This window comes from Camelina sativa, chromosome 11 (assembly GCF_030686135.1).
Source record: "Camelina sativa cultivar CO46 ecotype springtype chromosome 11, ASM3068613v1".
NCBI lineage: Eukaryota > Viridiplantae > Streptophyta > Magnoliopsida > Brassicales > Brassicaceae > Camelina > Camelina sativa.
The window spans coordinates 43618410-43637229 of record NC_141890.1 but is presented as its reverse complement, the minus strand read 5'-3'; the positions used below and the strand labels follow the sequence as shown (position 1 = coordinate 43637229).

The window sequence follows — 18820 nt, the reverse complement described above, 5'->3', positions numbered from 1 at the left end:
AACAATCAAAATTGAGGTATCATAAACTTTTGAAAGCAGCGTGATTTCTTCTTCTTAACTTGACTCTTTGGAAGCAGAGTAAGGCAGGACATTTTCTCCTATTAACATGTGACCTTTCCCATATAGTTCGAGCCAATCAAATGATGGAATCTAAAAGATTGAAAACAGTTCATTGTATTCAAATATATGTGGACCTCTTCTTGAAGACCCTAAGACATGACACCATATAGTAATATAACGTTCCTGTATGTGACATCATATATAAACAAAAACAGTGTGTATGCAAAACCCCTAAACTGCATATAGCAAGGGAAGATATAGACATGTGAAACTTTTTCATATAAAAATAAAATGTAAATAATGCTTTTAATCAAACATACAAACCCCCAAAAGACAAAATGATGATGCAAAGACTGCAACTAACCAAATAATAAAGAAGAAGAAGAAGAAAAAAAAAAAAATCAAGGGATTGTCCTCTAATAATGCCCCCACTTGATAAAAACATGAGACCTTCCCTCCTCAAGGGGTTGAAGAACGAACATATGAGAGAAAAAGAAAAACAATTTTGCTGAATGTATTATGATGTTCGATGAAACCTTTTTTTGGTATAACTTTGTCCCCAAACCCACCAGAAAACGACCACAACTCCTCTTCTTCCTACTCCCGGGGCTTTCCTAACCCGGGAAAGTTTCACCCGCGACTCCTCCAGTTTCATTATTTACCCAAAACTCATCATTCCCCCATCCTCGACTCAATGATTCCCTGACTGACCCCAGTAATGCTGATGATGCAAATGAAACTGATGATGATGATGATGATGATGCTGATGTGACTCGGCTGTTGCAGCTCTACCCCTCCCCGACCGACTCAACCCACCCAGAGATGCATGCAGACTTTACTAAAAAAGCAAAAGGAATTTTCTTTTTTTCTTTCTTATAGGCAAAGAAGAGCCTTCAAACAGAAATGGCACGGGTAATGGCATGCTTCGCCCATTCAGCTGCTTCTTTAATTGTGTGGTCGTCAGAAGACAAACATTCGTTTAAGAACTCTTTACTTGACACTGACTGTTGTATCAAACCACCCACATGACTCCCTAGTGTATCCGCTAAATCTCCTAAGACCCCAATCGCTGTCTTCATCACCACCTCGTCCCTGTCACACAACATTTATAACAAAATTAAACAACTGTTACCAACTTACCACTACTACTATATAATTCAGTTGGGTTGAAAAAAACTTACATGTCTTTCTCCATGTATATACTGTCCAAAAATTGGAGGATATGGGGTGCAAAAGGAATCAGGAGCTGGGTTTTGGGAGAATTTTTGAAACCTTGAAATATTCCTGAATAAGCCTCAAGGATCCCGTTTCTCAATGAGTTTGTGTACTCCATCATTTCATCATCAGCTCCAGATGAGTGAGCAGATAATTCTGCGGCGCTCTGAAGCATCGGCATTGAATACCTCAGGTACTTCTCAAAATCCTCACCGATGGCAAGTGCTATGTCACCAAAACAGGAAAATATCGGTGGTTTCACCGATCGGTGCAACTGGTTGCTCGACAAATCTTTCAGAAGCTGCGTCATAATCCCGTCGCAATAAGGAAAAACCTTGTCCTCCAATGCTCTGCAGACATCTCCAACAACACCCACAGTAACAGCACATACTTGGTATTCTTCAAAGTTTTGAAGACCCATTTCCAGGTACTTGTAAAACTCAGGCATGTATTTGGCGAAATCAGGACCTGCTGCATAAGCAAGAGCGCCGATGGCAAGCATGGCTTCCTCATGTGCAGTTGCACTTCTACAGCCAAACACCCTCAGGAAAAGTCCCATCATTTGGTCTGCAGACTGCATGAACATATACTTGGTTGGTTCAGATCCCAATTTCTGTATGATGACCTGCAAGCATCCGCATAGAAGTCCCTGCAGCTCGTTTTGTTTCTCCCTCTCGTCCATAGAAAGTTTTTCCCCTTCCAAAGTATTGTGAAGCTCCAACATTATCACAGGTACTAATTGCAGAACCATGGTCGACGTTTCATCAGTCGAACACCTGACAACTTCATTCAACGCCTCATAAGCTGCAGTCCGCAAGCGTGATTCAGTTGCATCATCTCTGTGTGCAACAGAAAGAAGTGACTGAATAATTTCCTGGAAGTATGGTGTTAATGGAGAATTGGGGCCAATATCCTCATAGCCTTGAGCAAGGAAGTATAGAGCCCCACAAGCCTTCTCGGCAACATTGGGCGCATCCTTCATGGTCTGGATCAGTACTGTGATAATCTGCTGGCAGTTTGCCTGGGTAATTATTGGTGTCTCGATTGTTGAACCATGAAGGAACTCAAATATCCGACCAAGGGTCCATGCAGTTGTGTCTTTCACATGGTTGCTTGGGTCATTTGTTAGAGCATTGAGCATAAATGTTAACGCTGCGTTAACAATCGCCATCAACCTATCTGCCGAAGGGCCTTCCAAAATGGAACCGAAAGCATAGGTTGCAGCTTCCCGCTCTCTCCAATCAGGCTTTGATATTTTCTCTTCAATAAACGGCATGACATGTGGTACAATGTCATCACCAACTGCCTTAGCAACCAAACCGAGGCATGTCCCACCTGCCATAGCAATATTCCAAGCCCCTTCATCCAAATCTTGATCTTCTTCTTGCTTAAGAAGAGTTTCCAGCAGTAGAGGCACAAGCCCAGGGAGAGCCTGCTTGGTAAAATAAAAGCATGGAACATCAGAATCCCCAGCGAACTCACCACCATATTCTTCTAAGATGTCAATCTCTTCGTCACAAATGGAACTCCAGAATTCAATTGCCTGTAGAGCAACAGACTCGTCATCTTCTCTTACAGCCTTAGCTGTGATGTTGAATATATCTTGAATGTAATGCGCCAACTTTTCATAGTATGTGGAAGCAATAGATACCAAACACTCAAAAGCCGCCTGCCTAATTTTCACCTCAGGGGACAGGGTTGCTTCACACACAACTCTCATGATATAATCACGCTCCATGTCATTGTTGAAATTTGCTTGAGCGAATCCCAGAGCCATGTATAAAGCACGGGTTGCAGCAAGTCTAACATCATTATTACCTTCAGCAGCATTCATACCCTGAACAACAGCCGTGAGTATCTTATTTACATGCTCCTGTTCGACAACGTCAGGTGACACTTCCTCACAAAGGTATCCAAGAGTCTCCAAAGTGGCTTGCTTGACATGAGCTGGTAACTGGTGAATATTGGAGAGAAGAGATACTACGAGCTCAGGCCACTGCTTCTGCGGCAACTCAATACCTGCAACCTTGGCGATGACCTGAGATGCAGTTGAGCGAACATCGGGTACAGGGGACGAAAGTGTCTTCAACAAGAAAGCTCTGATCTGGGACTTTGTTGACATGTCTAGAGCCAACCATCTCTGAACAAGCTCATACTTCCTGTGTTGTTCCTTAGCATCAAGAGCATTTTTTAGGACTAAACCGGCTAATTTCCTGCTATCAACTGGCTTCTCATCATTCGCAAGCTCTCCAGCAAGAGACAACAAGAAACCTGCAAGGTTTTGCTCTTGAAACTGTTTGAGACTTTCTTCAGCGTGTTTACGTACAGTTCCATCAATCGACTGAGCATTAATGAGCAACTGGGTAACCTCCATTGCCATATGTTTTTAATCTGCAAAACCAACACAACAGAATTAGCTAAAACTGAAAATAACTTCCTCATCATACCTAATTCCCAAGAACAACAAGAGACTCGCTCGAATCAAAAAAAACCCAAAACTGCCTAAATCACTATCGCCGACGACTAAACTAAACAAACAAAAACGTCATGGATCAATCAAACTACAAAGAAGAGCTATGCACAGAGTTAAAAGACTACAAAAGTCGATTGAAACAGCAAAAACAACAGATCCGAGCACGAAATCGAATATACAAAGAAATCAACCAAGTTTTACTAACAAAGACCAAATCAACTTAAGAACAAATAAATCAATAAAATCTAGAAGCTGCTTAATCTCAGATACGAACGAGTTCAAAATCCTAACAAAAAACACAATGAACAAATCGAAACGAACTTCAAAAAAAAAAAAAAATCAATGACTAAATGAAATCGAGATCGAATCATAAAAAGCGAATTGGGAAGTAATGAATCAGGAGATGGGATCTTTTAGGAGAAAGTTGAATAGATGAAGTGAAGGAAGAAGGATTTTTTACCTAAAATATCGGCGGCGGTGATCGGATAAAGCGGCAAATCGAAGACTGTGAGGACAAACCCTAGAAGCCCAGAGACGGAAGAGAGAGAGAGAGAGAGAAGGAAAAAAAAAAAACAGTTCCAGCGAAAAAGGTAAGAGAGAGAGAGAGAGAGAAGAATAAGATGTGAAGATGTATTATTATAAGTATTCAACTTTTTTTAAAAACAATTACTGTATTTATTATGTAAATCTTCTTCTTTTTTTATAATTATGTTAATCATTTAAATTTTAAATTTATTTTCCATTATATAAATGTATATTTTTAATCTTAATCAAAGATTTAGAGTTTGTTTAAGTGTATTATATTAAATTTTAAATATATATACCAAAGACTTTTTTCCCTAAATTATCCAATATAAAAAACTGTATAAATCTTTTTTTAAAATAATTGTGTAAATCTTTTAAATTTGAAAATTTGTTTCCAATCGTATATTTAGGGATTGTTCAGTGTATCGGTATCCTAATTTTTATTTTATTTTAAAAACGATATAGGAAATTACCAATATATGAAATAAAAAATATAATATTTTTTTGGTAATTAGGAAAAAGAATTTTGTAATATCTGGAGAGGTTATGTCGTACATCGTGTGTTGGGTGGTCCTTATCTGAACCCCCACCTTCAAATATTCTCATCTTTTCGATTTCCTGACATCAACGGTCCAGATTGTTTTTTGGTTGTTTCTTTCTTTCTTTTTCTTCCAAAGGTACAAAAATAATACATTTATTTATTTATAAGAAAAATACTAAATTTGAGAAGCAATCAACAAAAATTAATTTTACAGATATGAAAATTCATAATGATTAAGATAGCTGGAAAAAAAAAATCAGAGAAGGGCCACGAACCATCATTTTAAACTTTTTAGCATTGCTGTCACATAAAACAGCTTTCTTTATTATTATTGTGCTATGATGATGATCTCTTCTTCTCTGTGTGTTGTAATATAGTAACCAATAAAACTTAGTTACTTGTGTGTATATGTTAATGTGTGTTGTTGTACTTGTTTTGTCATAACATTGATTTAGGAGGAAGCAAAGATTCAGAAGAAAAACAAAGCATCTAGTTTTTGAGACATTGATTTGACACACATTAATTGGAATCTATCTTCTCTCGCATCCAAGGCCACTCTGATTCACAGAGATCAAGAGGCGAGTTTCCTTCGTCATCTTTAATGGTTGTATCAGCTTTCTGCTTCACTAAGAACTCGGCGATTGCTTCTCTTTCGCAGACAACAGCGTAGTGTAGAGAGGTTTGGCCTTCATTGTCCTACACAAACGTTTGTCAAATTTAAAACACATCCCACAGAACTGTATTTTTGAAGGAATGAAATGGTTCAGGGGTTTATTTACTTTAGCATTCACATCAGCATTCTGATCAATTAGAGCTTTAGCAACGTTCAGATGGCCACGGTCTATAGCCCAATGAAGCGGTGTTCGACCTTCACTATCTGACATAACTCAAGGATGGAGTTACCGTGAATTTTCCAAAGCAAATCTACACATTTGTGAAAATGATACTATAAATTAGCGACTACTAACCTCTTGCATTTACAGGTATGCCATTTTCTAAGCACTTCAATAGATTCTCGACTTCTCCTTCTCTAGCAAAGCCGTGTATGGCATCAATCTTCCTGGAACATAAAAGACATAAGAGTTAAAGACGCAAAAATGACCAGAGTTTTGACTATGATTAAAATTACCATATGATTCTTTGATCTACCTAAGGTGAGTGTTATGATATATACAATCCTTCTCTGATCTAGTCTCTAGTGATCTTTACGGAAATAAAAGTTCAAAGATATCAGAAAATTGTAACTAAATTGCTTAGAAACCTTACAACTCATTTTCGGATTCCTCTTCGTACACCAATGAGCTAAACACCGGTCCCATTGGGCCTGCTGCAGCATCACCACTACGATTTCTTTTTTTCTAAAATTCCGCAACAAAGCAGAACAAGCCAGGAAATCAAGATAGATATTCAAATATTCAAGAAATGAAACAGATCATTCACAAACAGTTTGACGAAATGTAACAAAAGGGTAAAGACAAACTAACCGAGCCACCTTCTACCCAAGCTGGATACAATTGAGTAACAAGATCGATATACTTCTCCATTGCTTCTTCAGGAGGCATAGCACCCAATTTCTTCCATGCTTGCCTAAAACACAACAGGTCTCAGTCAATCAAAAATGCATTTCTATGACCAAATCTGCAGCATAACCCATAAATTACCAATCAGTAACAACAACAAAAGCAATCCTTTTCTATGCTTTCACAATGCAAGATACACCTACGATGGAGAATCATCAGTACATCACAAGTCAAGAAATATAAATCAGATTACCAATCAATACAACAACAAAAGCAATCCTTTTCGACACTTAGGGAATGCAAGATACGAACTTGGTGACATCAAGATAGATAATGAATCATCAGTACATCACAAGTGAACATGACAATCAATCAAGTTCGCAGTCAAAACATAGAAATGAGAGTGTGTCTGAGACAAACCACTTGGCCCGAGCAGTCATTTTGAGAGCTGATGGTTGAGGAGCAGTACAAGGTCCTTCAGTAGCAATCTTATAGAATCCATAAAGCTGAAGCTGCAACTCATTTGATACTTTCTGAGAAAGCCTGTCAGATGCAGCAGCAGCGACAAAAGCCGTAGCAGCACTAAATGCCTCATCAAGTTCTGTACTTTCAACACCTTCCCAATCATCATCTTCGTCTTCATCATCACCTCTCAAACTACCTTGCTCAGCCACAAGAGACTCTGTCTCGCCGCCAATCCCGGTTGAAGATTCGACCTTGCGCAAGCTCTCATACTCCGATTCAGTCGTGTGGTCGCGAGTGAGTGAGAGATTCTCGCCTTTAAACGCGACGAGGATAGAGATTAGCTTAGCGAGAAGGTAAGCGAAGATCAAACCTATGATTCCAGACTGTGCAAGCTGATACCAATCATCCATTTCCCCCAAATCGGAAAATTTCTAATAAAGATGAAAACTTTACTGAGATTCAAACAAACCCAACTCGAAATCTGAGTAGAGAAGCCCTACAAATCAATGAAGAGTCACTGCAAAACGCATCTCCAGAAACAAAAAGGAGCCACCTTTTCCTCTTGTTTTCACCGCTTCACTCCTCAATTTGTTTGTTTGTTTTTTTTTTAATTACACTTTTTGGTTTTCTCTTTCTGGGATTGTCTTTTGTTGAAGACGAGATACAACAAAAGAGGAACCACACGTAAGATTTTTAGACCCATTTGCCCAAACCCAGACCTTAAATTGTTGACTTATAAAAGTTTCACTTTTTGTATTTACGTATCTTGATCGTTTTCTTAACCTCAGCTGTGTTAAATTACGCTTGCTATGTTTAAGTTGAATAGTTGCATACTTTTTTTACAGTATCCTCCACACCATAATAACACGAAATGAAAACAAAGAGAGCAAATGCAAGAAAAAGGAACTATGCATTACCATTCTTTAAAATTCAAACTCAGAAACAGCCGTAGAACAAAAAAAGCCAAAGGGCCTTCAATTCAGAAAGCTTTACCAAAACAAAGCTACTGAAAAAATCCTACTAAGAGAATAATGTACTTAGAAATCATTATTACTTTTATGGACGATAATAAACAAAAACAACCTAAGCTTTCTAAACCATCAAATTCGGTTTTTTTTGCAACTCTTCTCCCTTCATCATCTCTGCCATAAGTCGGTCCTTTTCGCCTCTCTGTCTCAATGAGAGCAAAATCTGTGGTCTTTCCTCTCGACTTTTGCTTCAGATGAGTAAAGGCTTCTTTTACCTCAGTTACTGATATTGTGCTTCATTTGGTTAAGTCCTTGCCGTAACTTGGCGTCTTCGTCATCATCGTTTTTGCTGAGGAATTTGTCAACCTGAGATGCAGCTTGACGTCCTTCAGAGATGGCCCAAACAACCAAAGACTGGCCTCTGCGACAATCTCCTGCTGCAAAAACACCTTCCACGGTTGTTGAGAACCGGCCATACTCTGCCTTAAAGTTCGACCTGTTGTCGCATTCGAGTCCTAGCTTCTCAGCCAGTGTCTGTAAGAACAAAAAAAAAACAAAGCCATTGGTTCACAATCATTACCACAATGTAGAAGAAGAGGGTAAAGACAATGACAATCACTTACTGGCTCAGGTCCAAGGAAACCCATGGCCAAGAAGACGAGGTCCGCTTCAATTATTTCCTCGGAACCTTCGATCTCCTTGAATTGGAACCTCCCGGTTTCATCCTTCTCCCAACTCACTCTCACAATTTCAAGCCCTTTGACGTTTCCATTGTCATCTCCAATGAACCGCTTGGTTAAGACCTCATAAGTTCTAGGATCTTTTCCAAATTTGGTGGCAGCTTCTTGATGTCCGTAGTCAATACGGAATACACGAGGCCACTGTAGTCATAACCAATACAAGGAAGCTCAGTAAAAACACAATATCCATACCAACTCAAAAGTTTTCTGACCTATGAAAAAGTTGCTAAAATGATTCGAGTATAGAAATCTGAAACAAACCTGTGGCCAAGGATTTCCAGGAGCTCTCGTGACAGGTGGCTGAGGAAGAAGCTCTAGGTTTACAATGTTGCTGCATCCATGGCGGATAGATGTTCCGATACAATCTGTGCCGGTATCACCTCCACCAATTACAACAACCTTTTTGCCCTTTGCAGAAATGTAATTGCCATCCTCAAGATTACTATCAAGCAAGCTTTTGGTGTTTGCATGAAGAAACTCCATGGCAAAGTGAACACCAGATAGATCACGACCAGGCACTGGAAGATCTCTGCAAAATTGAAACCCAACAATGTCTCAGTTAGATTATAATCTGTTTATATTTCTGGTCATACAAATAGGAATTTCCAATCTTTAAAAAGAAAAGTACCTTGGTTTTGTGGAACCAACAGCAAGAACAATTGCATCATTCTCTTCCTTAAGCCCATCAAGTGAGTAAGACGGGTCTTTTCCAATATTTGCATTGACCACAAAGTTGATACCTTCTTTGGTCATAAGATCAACCCGCCTTTGAACAATGTCAATTTTGTCGGTCTTCATGTTTGGGACTCCATACATCATAAGCCCACCAATTCTGTCAGAGCGCTCATACACTGTTACTGAGTGGCCCATTTTGTTCAGCTGGTCAGCCGCAGCCAATCCAGCCGGTCCACTTCCAATAATAGCTACTTTTTTCCTGCAAATCAATAAGCAAAATATGTAAAATCAAGACTCACAACAGTAAAAGATAAAAGTGTTTGGTAAGATAATAGACTCAAGAAGTATACCCTGTTCTCTTGAGAGGAGGTCTTGGTATCATCCATCCTTCCTCAAAAGCTTTATCTATAATAGAACATTCAATGCTTTTGATGGAAACAGGATTCTCGATTATTCCAAGAACACAAGAACCTTCACATGGTGCAGGGCAAACCCGCCCAGTAAATTCCGGGAAGTTGTTTGTCTCAAGTAGACGATTCAACGCTTCTTGCCATCTGTTCTGGTAGACAAGTTCATTGAATTCAGGAATCTTGTTACCAAGAGGGCATCCAGAGGTCTCCTGTAAATTTTCAAAAACAAAAAATGTTAGAGAGCATCCATTTATAAAATGCCAAGTTGCATTTTACTTTTAAAAATAAGTTTGTGTTTACATATAATTTGAATACCAAATTACCATCGATGATGATATTCAGTTACTAGATATCTTTAAAATAATGAGCTTTTTAAAAAAAAATTGCGGGTCATGTAAATAAAAAACAAACCAAAAATCAGGCAAAAAAAGAAAGCAAATACAATAAGCTTTTTAAAAAAGAAACCATGCGCATAAATTACTAAAATATAAGCTGTAAGAAGACAACTTAGAAAGGAAAAAAAGAGAGGCTAACAGATATTCACCTGGTGGCAGAATGGAGTTCCACAATCCATACATCGTGCTGACTGAGTTGTAAGGAGCGGTCCAGGTTTTGATTCCTCCATGACTTCGTTCCAGTCATTAAGACGAACATTGGGATCTCTGTACTTAACTCCTTCACGCTCATAAGCAATGAAACCACGGTGTTTAACAGCATCATCTACCTTAGAAGGTTTCTTCGGAGCTTCAGCTGCCACTCCGTTTCCTGACATCTTCTCTTTAGAAGAAGCAGCTGCCATGTTCTTCAGCTCAACAAAGGCGTCTTTCTCCTCGAGTTCTTTCTCTTCCATCTCATCAGCTTCCTCAGAAGCACGCTCTATTGCTTGCTTGGATACTTCTTCATGTTTCATGGCCGACAAAACACGTTTGTAATCTCTTGGGAAGACCTTGATAAACTTGAGTAGCAAATTCTCAAAGTCTGCAAGAACGTCTTGAGCAAGTTGGCTGTTGGTGTGTCGTTGATGTTGCTGGATCATCATTTTGAGTGTCATTTTGTCCTCCTCATCTTCCACTTTATCCAGATCAACTAGTTCAGGATTGCATCTGGTGTGAAACTTTCCGTCCACATCAAGGACATAAGCAATCCCTCCACTCATACCAGCAGCAAAGTTTCTACCAGTCTTTCCAAGAACCACAACAGTACCACCAGTCATGTATTCACAGCCGTGATCACCAACACCTTCAACTACGGCTTTAGCACCAGAATTACGAACAGAGAACCTTTCAGCAGCCATCCCATTGAAATATGCTTCACCACTAGTGGCCCCGTAAAGTGCTACATTACCAATAACAATATTTTCCTTTGGATCAAAGCTGCTTCCTTTTGGAGGGTAGACAACAACTTTACCTCCGGAGAGACCTTTTCCAACATAGTCGTTGCTATCGCCCTCAAGTTCTAACATAATTCCCGGACACAAGAAAGCTCCAAGACTCTGACCAGCACTTCCTGTGAACTTAATATGAATTGTATCCTTTGGAAGCCCAGCCAAGTGGTAACGTTTGGTTACCTCATGGCTCAACATTGTCCCAACAGCGCGGTTAACGTTGCAGATAGGAGTCTCAATGTAAACCGGAAGAGCTTTCTCCAGAGCAGATTTTGACAAAGCAATCAGCTCTTGATCCAGAGCCATGTCTAACCCGTGATCTTGTTTCTGGACACAGTACTGAGCAGCCCCAGGACGAATCTCAGCAGCAGGTCTGAGCAAAAGAGAGAGATCAATGTTCTCCAACTTATCATTGTTCTTGACAACTTCCCTGTCAAGTTCAAGCATATCTGCACGACCAATCATCTCAGTGACAGTTCTGAAACCAAGTCCAGCCATGATCTCCCTAACTTCCTCAGCAAGCATAAAGAAGAAATTAATAACATGTTCAGGCTCCCCAGCAAATTTTTCACGGAGAACTGGATCTTGAGTAGCAATTCCCACAGGGCATGTGTTCTTGTGGCACTTTCTCATCATGATACACCCAAGTGTAATAAGGGGAGCAGTACTGAAACCAAACTCTTCAGCACCAAGAAGCGCTGCAATTGCAACGTCTCTGCCAGTTTTTAACTGACCATCAGTCTGAAGAACAGTACGGCCGCGAAGGTCATTAGCAACAAGAGTTTGGTGTGTCTCAGCTAGACCAAGTTCCCACGGAAGACCAGCGTTTTTAATACCGGTCCAGCGAGATGCACCAGTACCTCCATCATGACCTGCTATCAGAACATGGTCAGCATGGCCCTTCACCACACCGCTAGCAATAACTCCGACACCAGCTTCAGATACAAGTTTAACACTGATACGGGCCCCAGGATTGGCATTCTACACGAGATAACAGAAACAAATGTTACACTAAATGGAGGAGTGACGATTAGAAATGCCTAGACAAGATGAAATAAGACTTTATGGATACCTTAAGATCGTGAATTAGCTGGGCAAGATCCTCGATAGAGTAGATGTCATGATGAGGAGGTGGACTGATTAGCCCTACACCAGCGGTGGAATTTCTGGTGATAGCAATGTCTCCTATAACCTTGTGGCCTGGTAGCTCCCCACCTTCCCCAGGTTTGGCACCCTGTATGGTATTAGAGATACTAGTTAGAAACATAGACCAGTATTAAGATCCAACATTCAAAAAACTTTTGACGAGGCACCTATAAATACTGTGTAAAAAGCATTATCTGCTACGAGCATAAAAATCATAGGGACTGTAGTATGTAGAAACCCAAAGACGTGCAAAAGGTACGAGAATGAGAAAACATTATGCAAAGCCAAATTTGAAGTCACCTGAGCCATCTTTATCTGCAGCTCGTCAGCATTTGTAAGATAGTAGCTTGAAACTCCAAATCTTCCACTAGCAATTTGTTTGATGGAGCTTCTTTTAGGGTTCCTTGAACCATCTGCAAGGGGCTCCATACGGGATGGCAGTTCCCCTCCCTCACCTTAAGCAGATCATAAAATAATGTCTTAGTATTCTTTGCAAAGAACAAGAAAATATACAAAAATCATCGAGAAAAAGAAATATACCAGTATTTGATTTTCCTCCAAGTTTATTCATGGCCATTGCTAAGGTTGTATGTGCCTCTAGTGATATAGATCCATAACTCATAGCGCCCGTACAAAACCGCTTAACAATTTCACTTGCAGGCTCTACTTGATCTAGTGGAATGGTTACATCTGCTTCTTTGAACTTCATGAGCCCGCGCAAATTACTTTGCTTGTTCAATTCGTTGATGCGTTTCGAATATTCCTTGTATGCAGCTACACTATTGGTCCGTGCAGCCTCTTGCAATTTTGCAATCGCAAGAGGGTCGTTGAGATGAATTTCCCCATTCTTCCTCCAATGATAGTTTCCAGGGTTGAGAAGTGCCGAGGCTTCTGCACTTCCAGGTGCATAGCCACGGGCTGGAAAGGCCATCTCATGCAATTGAAGACCATCTCGTGCAAGCATCTCAAATGTCGCTCCTTCCACTCTGCTTGGGGTTCCCGCAAAACATTTCTGAATCACTTCAGATGAAAGTCCAAGAGCTTCAAATATCTGAGCACCCTTGTATGAGGCCAGAGTTGAAATTCCCATTTTGGCAAGAACTTTCATCATTCCATAGTTACTTGCCTTGTAATACTTCTTGACCAGCTCTTCTTTAGAATGGAACTCCCCGTTAGATTTTGGTGGTATCTTGCCGTCAACTTGTAATCTATAAACAGCCTCTACCGCCAAATATGGACAAATAGCATCTGCTCCGAATCCGACAAGAGTGCAGAAATGATGCACTTCACGTGGTTCAGCAGATTCCACTACCAAACCAACTTGAGTGCGCGCAAGTGTCTTAACCAGATGATGATGAACGGCACCAACGGCCAAGAGAGAGCTCACAGCAACACGCGTTGCAGAGAAAGCTGAAATGTGAGAACATTTGATAAAAAAAAGTAAGAACATGGCAAAAGTGGTCAAAAATTAAAATACGCTTACAGATCATCTAAGGATGCCAAATGATTACCTCGATCAGACAAAACAAGTAATGTGTAGCCCTCCTTTATCGCTTCATTAGCTTCATCACAGATTCGGTCCAAGGTCTCCTCTAACCCTTTTGTACCTCGTTCTTTAGGATAAGTTATATCAAGAACTTTAGTCCGCCAGCCTCTGTAATTCATTTTCTTGATTGCTTCCATCTCTTCGACTTTCAAAAGAGGACCTTTTAGGGAGAGACGGTGACATTGCTCTTCAGTTGTTTCAGTTAGATCACCTTCTGGACCTATCATGCACTCCATCGAAGTAACAATCTTCTCACGAATAGGATCGATTGGCGGATTTGTTACTTGAGCAAACATTTGCTTGAAATACTCAAAGCATAACTTCTCTCGGTTTGACATAACAGCCAGAGGGGTATCATTTCCCATAGAACCAAGTGCTTCAGAGCCATCTTTAGCCATCGGAAGCAGAAGCATCTCCAACGCCTCAACTGTATAACTGCATGCATAAGTCATAAGGAAGCGTGAGGCAAATTTCAAAGAAAAAACAGAGGAATACACATTAGCAAGTTAAAAAACAAACATACCCAAAGGCCTTAAGTGGAGACAATAAACCATGAATTCCCATGCTCTCCATTGAGTCATCATCATTTGAGGCCTAGGTTTCAAAGAAAAAAAGTCAACTAACCATTGTAAAGATGACTGAAGAGTACAATCTATTAGAGGAAATGGGGATTCTTTAGCGACAGCTTACCGGTACAACACCAGAAATTGAAGGAGCAATCCGTTCAGCCTCTGGAACTGACTCAATGATGTCTTTAAGTTCAATCTTTTGCCTTTGAAGCCACTCACCATAGGGTCTTGCCAGTGAATACTGCTGCTTCAAGGCGTCGTCATCAACAACAATATGCTTCTCGAAATCAACAAGAAGCATCATACCCGGGTTAAGTCTTCCTTTCCTCATCACATCTTCAGGTGGTACGTCCACTACCCCGACTTCACTAGCCATGATAACTCTTCCACTGTGGGTTATGTAGAACCTACCAGGACGAAGTCCATTACGGTCCAATGTGGCACCCAAGTAGCGACCATCAGTAACTGCAAGACATCCGATGGAGAGTTACATCAAAATTTCAAAACCACATATAAAGAAATGGGTTGGGAAGTTTGTGCATAACTAAGGAATAAAACTTACATGATATGAGAGCAGGTCCATCCCATGGCTCCATTAGTGCAGATAAGTATTCATAAAACGATTTCCTGCTTGGATCTATGTTTTTGTCATTCTGCCATGCTTCAGGGATCATCATCATAACAGCTTCAGGAAGACTTCTGCCAGCTCGGACAAGCAACTCAAGAACACCATCAAAAGCACCTAGCAAGGTTAGCAAGACAATACAGAAACGTGTCAAGGTCCATAAAATCTAAGCAAAGCTCTGATCCACATGTAGTTGAACATCGTACAGGCATATAACCGAGATAAAAAGTTACCTGAGTCAGAAGAGCTAACATCCACAATAGGCAGAAGCTTCTTCAGCTCCTTCTTTGATAATCCAAGTTCCTTGCACTTCAGAAGACCCTCACGTGCCCTCATCCTGTGAGGAATATAAAATCAGAAATCATTAGATGACGCACTAATTAAAAATGAACCAAACAGGTTACTTAAATTACATGACAGCTTAATGTATTATATTTCTGACAACACACCAGTTCACGTTTCCCCTCAGAGTATTGATTTCTCCATTGTGTCCCAAAACGCGCATTGGCTGAGCACGATCCCAGCTGGGAAATGTATTGGTAGAGAACCGAGAGTGAACCTAAACCATCAATAACATTTAACCGAGTAAAGTCAATCATAAGTTATTAAAATATGAAAATGTGTATGTATGCAACTGAAAACTTTACCACTTGGTCTTAGACAATACTTCAACAGCATTATAGTTGGGAGCAAGTTTCTAATGTTGCTGAATTGTGCTAACTACCTTGACCAACAAAATCTTAGATTTGTGATTACTCAACCCTAAGATAACTAATGATACATATCAAGGCAAACGAGTTTCTGGACTCACTTGACGTTACCAACTCACCAGCATCCAATATTTAAAATACTTATCAAGAGGGTTTGGAGGAACTTAAGAGATCATTCAAACTTCAATGCCTCTCAGAAGTCATTCCCCTCAACCTCGCATCTCCTCGGTTACCCCGTTGGTTCACATGCTGTTTGGTGGAGCATGGAGTCAGCATAAAAAAAGAGATTGTGAATAGAAAAATTATTTACCAGGGCCATGTAGCTCGTAAACCTTTCACTCCCAAGATCCGCGTAGTAATAATCTTTCAGTTGATCAGGCTTTAGTTGTCCTTTGTAAACAATAGTCCTAAATCACCAAAAAAAAAATAATTCATTAGATTAAATAATTTCATTCCTTTAAGAAAAAAATACAATTCTTCACAAAACAGCTAAATACCTAGAAGATAAAGAACAAATGTAAAAGTCCTTCATTGCACCGTGTTCGAGGTTCAACGCAGCCCGAATAGCAACCATAGATACTCTTCGAAGAATATACATCTGTCACATATAAGAGTATCATTAACATCATATCCAAGAGCATGCCAATGATACACATACATGACTAAATTTAAATGCAAGCAAATTACCTGTTGCTCAAAGTCAGCTTTAGAATTAGCAGTAGGGGTAAGGAAAACTTGCTCAATAATTGGTTCAGTCTGCAAAGCTGACTTTCCCAATCCAGAGTTATCAGTAGGCACTGATCTCCATCCAAGAACTGAATGTCCAAGTGATTCAGCAACCTACACGAAAAAAAAAGATAGAAACTCTTCTCCATTAAAATCCATGTTCATGAAACTTATTCAAAAAAATATAAGGAAAAAAAAACGTCAAACGAACCTTAGTGAAAACATTTCTGCTTTCTTCTCTCCGGCTTTCAGAGGTTGGCAAGAAGAACATACCAACAGCATACTCTCCAGCAGGAGGAAGTACAAAGCCAAGCTCTGTCGCAGCCTGATAGACAAAAAAAACACATCAATTCACTTAACAGAACCAATAATAACTACTCTGAAACATTACCAGGAAAAAAAAAAAGAAAAAAAAAAAGATTTACAACGGTTTAGATCTTGTCAGATCTTTTTATATTTTTACCAACCGATTCAAAATCTGTTTGCATGGAGAATAAAAAAAAAAAAAAAACAAACCTCAGCATAGAAATCGTGAGGCAGACCAACAAGAATCCCAGCGCCGTCACCAGTGTTGCTCTCACAACCACAAGCACCTCTATGAGTCATCCGTATCAACATCTCCAACGAATCAGTCACCTGAAAATTTCAAAATCAAAAACCATGTCACTGATCACATCACACACATGAGCAATTTAAATTATACATGTATGATGAACAGAACGAGTAGTACCGTTTTGCGGCTGGTCTCGCCGGACAACTCTGCTACAAAGCCGACACCACAAGAGTCTTTATCATAGGAAGGATCATAAAGACCGAGAGGCTTCTCCGGAACACCGGAAAATGACGACTTAACCACCGTTCTAAGCTTCGCAGACCGTCCAGGACCGTCCGATCTCCAGAACTGAAGCGTCTCGGATCCGGATCTCCTCACACGAGTCCCTAGGAAAGGACTCTCAGGAGTCGTCGTCGCCAACGATTTCTTCACAGAGCATCGCGCCGTCGTACACGTCCTTCTACGGCCGACACCTGGCGCGACGGCCAATTGGGATGCCGGGACGGTGGAGTTTTTCAGAGATCGGAGTGATAACAATTGTTGGTTGGTTCGGAGGTGAAGAACGGAGCTAGACGAAGCTGCCGCCATTTTTTTTTTTTCTCAAGGAATCAACAGTGAATGATCAGGTTAACAGATTTGGTTTTTTTTTTGTCTATTCAGAAAGAAAAAAGTGAGACAAGGAATCACGATCTGATCTGTATAAACAACAACAACAACAAAAAAAGCGTGGAGGACGGAAGGAGGCGGCGGGGCGTGTGGCGGCTGCGAGAGAGTTTATACGTTTTACATCAGATGCTAGACGTTTACTTATATAGAGGAGAGAGATAGGCTTTGGGAGAGAGAAAATCTTGTTGCTTTCGTTGTTTTAGATAGAGAAATTTTTATTTATTTATATTTTCATTTCTCATTTTTTAATTTTATTATTTATTATTGTATACGGGAAAAATGTCAATTAAATCATGAACTTACACAAAAACGCCAATTAAACTCTGAACTTTCCCTAAGCCCATTTAAATCATCAAATTGCGTTGCCAAATCTAATTAAACATCACATTTTATTTTAAACGCCGAAATATACATCGCGTAAAATTGGGTGACGGAGTAAATAAACTTTGTTTAACGCCCGTTCACGTTTGTGTTAGGATAAAAAAAAACTCGAAAACCCCAAATTATATCAATCTCTAACCTTAAATCCTCAAATTCAAATCATTTTCATGAAACCCTGTTTTCGATTCGATGCCAAAAGTAAAAAACAAGGGCGTGATTTCGTTTGTTGGAGAAAGAGTTGAAGATCCACCGAAAGACGAATCGAATAGTGTAATTATGTATGAAGCTGCAGAGGTTGAGGTAATCGGAGGAGTTGGAGCTGTAGAGGTTGAGGTTAGAGAAGGATTTGGTGCTTCGGAGGCTGATGTCGAAGGAGTCGGAGCTGTAGAGGTTGAGGTAATCAAAGGATTTGGAGCTTCGGAGGCTGAGGTCGAAGGGATGCAAGTGTGGCCTAGATTGAATAGGCTGGCTGTATTGCCACCACCATGGAGAAGAGGGAACCCAGGAAGGCCGTCTAACTATGCAAGGAGGAAAGGAAGAAATGAATCTTCATCTTCGTCAAATAAGATGTCACGGGAAAAGAGAGTCATGACATGCTCTAACTGCTTCCAACAAGGCCACAACAAGCATGGCTGCAAAAATCCTACTGTGGTTGCTAGTGTCCCAAAGAGACCAAGAGGTCGACCAAGGAAAAACCAAGAACCACAAGCTCAACAAGGATCCCAAGGACCAGCGGTTGGGTCACAAGCTCAACAAGGATCCCAAGGACCAGCGGTTGGGTCACAAGGACAAGATGAGCAAGGACTTGGTCGATTTTCATCATGGTTTGAGTGTTCCTCCTAGATTACCTTTATGAATGAATCGTTACTTTGTTTGGTTTGAGTGTTCATGAGTGCTTTGTTGTTGTGTGGACCAAATGTTT

General features: G+C 40.2%; 3 protein-coding genes across 7 annotated transcripts; all 3 read right to left on the bottom strand.

Moving 5' to 3' along the window:
- Positions 1-318: 318 nt before the first annotated feature.
- LOC104725865 (importin subunit beta-1) lies at positions 319-4465 on the bottom strand. The gene is made up of 3 exons (XM_010444610.3): positions 4209-4465; positions 1242-3666; positions 319-1152 (listed from the first exon to the last, which is right to left on the bottom strand). The coding sequence occupies exons 2-3, from the start codon at positions 3653-3655 to the stop codon at positions 954-956; spliced, it is 2613 nt and encodes an 870-aa protein (XP_010442912.1). The 5' UTR covers positions 3656-3666; positions 4209-4465; the 3' UTR covers positions 319-953.
- A 782-nt stretch (positions 4466-5247) lies between these two features.
- Positions 5248-7545, bottom strand: LOC104725864 (acyl-CoA-binding domain-containing protein 1). Of its 2 annotated transcripts, none has more exons than XR_015572318.1 (6): positions 6755-7510; positions 6299-6401; positions 6076-6172; positions 5783-5874; positions 5594-5691; positions 5248-5510 (listed from the first exon to the last, which is right to left on the bottom strand). XR_015572318.1 is itself a non-coding variant. In XM_010444609.3 (6 exons), exons 1-6 carry the CDS (start codon positions 7207-7209, stop codon positions 5334-5336), a joined length of 1017 nt encoding a protein of 338 aa, XP_010442911.1. In that variant the 5' UTR covers positions 7210-7545; the 3' UTR covers positions 5248-5333. The 2 variants fall into 2 exon arrangements, 1 of the variants encoding a protein (XP_010442911.1); XM_010444609.3 differs by having other exon boundaries at positions 6081-6172; positions 6755-7545.
- Positions 7546-7690: 145 nt separating this feature from the next.
- LOC104725863 (glutamate synthase 1 [NADH], chloroplastic) lies at positions 7691-17713 on the bottom strand. Of its 4 annotated transcripts, XM_087471610.1 has the most exons (21): positions 17029-17713; positions 16815-16934; positions 16510-16623; positions 16260-16412; positions 16070-16170; positions 15883-15979; positions 15312-15421; positions 15096-15199; positions 14800-14979; positions 14359-14702; positions 14192-14262; positions 13634-14103; positions 12663-13532; positions 12423-12577; positions 12049-12210; positions 10137-11957; positions 9533-9801; positions 9136-9441; positions 8769-9036; positions 8391-8648; positions 7691-8301 (listed from the first exon to the last, which is right to left on the bottom strand). In XM_087471610.1, exons 1-21 carry the CDS (start codon positions 17437-17439, stop codon positions 8044-8046), a joined length of 6642 nt encoding a protein of 2213 aa, XP_087327736.1. In that variant the 5' UTR covers positions 17440-17713; the 3' UTR covers positions 7691-8043. The 4 variants fall into 4 exon arrangements, with proteins under 4 accessions (XP_087327736.1, XP_087327738.1, XP_087327739.1 ...); XM_087471612.1 differs by lacking the exons at positions 15883-15979; positions 16070-16170; positions 16260-16412; ... (1 more) ...; positions 16815-16934; positions 17029-17713 and adding an exon at positions 15692-15823; XM_087471613.1 differs by lacking the exons at positions 15883-15979; positions 16070-16170; positions 16260-16412; ... (1 more) ...; positions 16815-16934; positions 17029-17713 and adding an exon at positions 15510-15821.
- Between the last annotated feature and the right edge of the window lie 1107 nt (positions 17714-18820).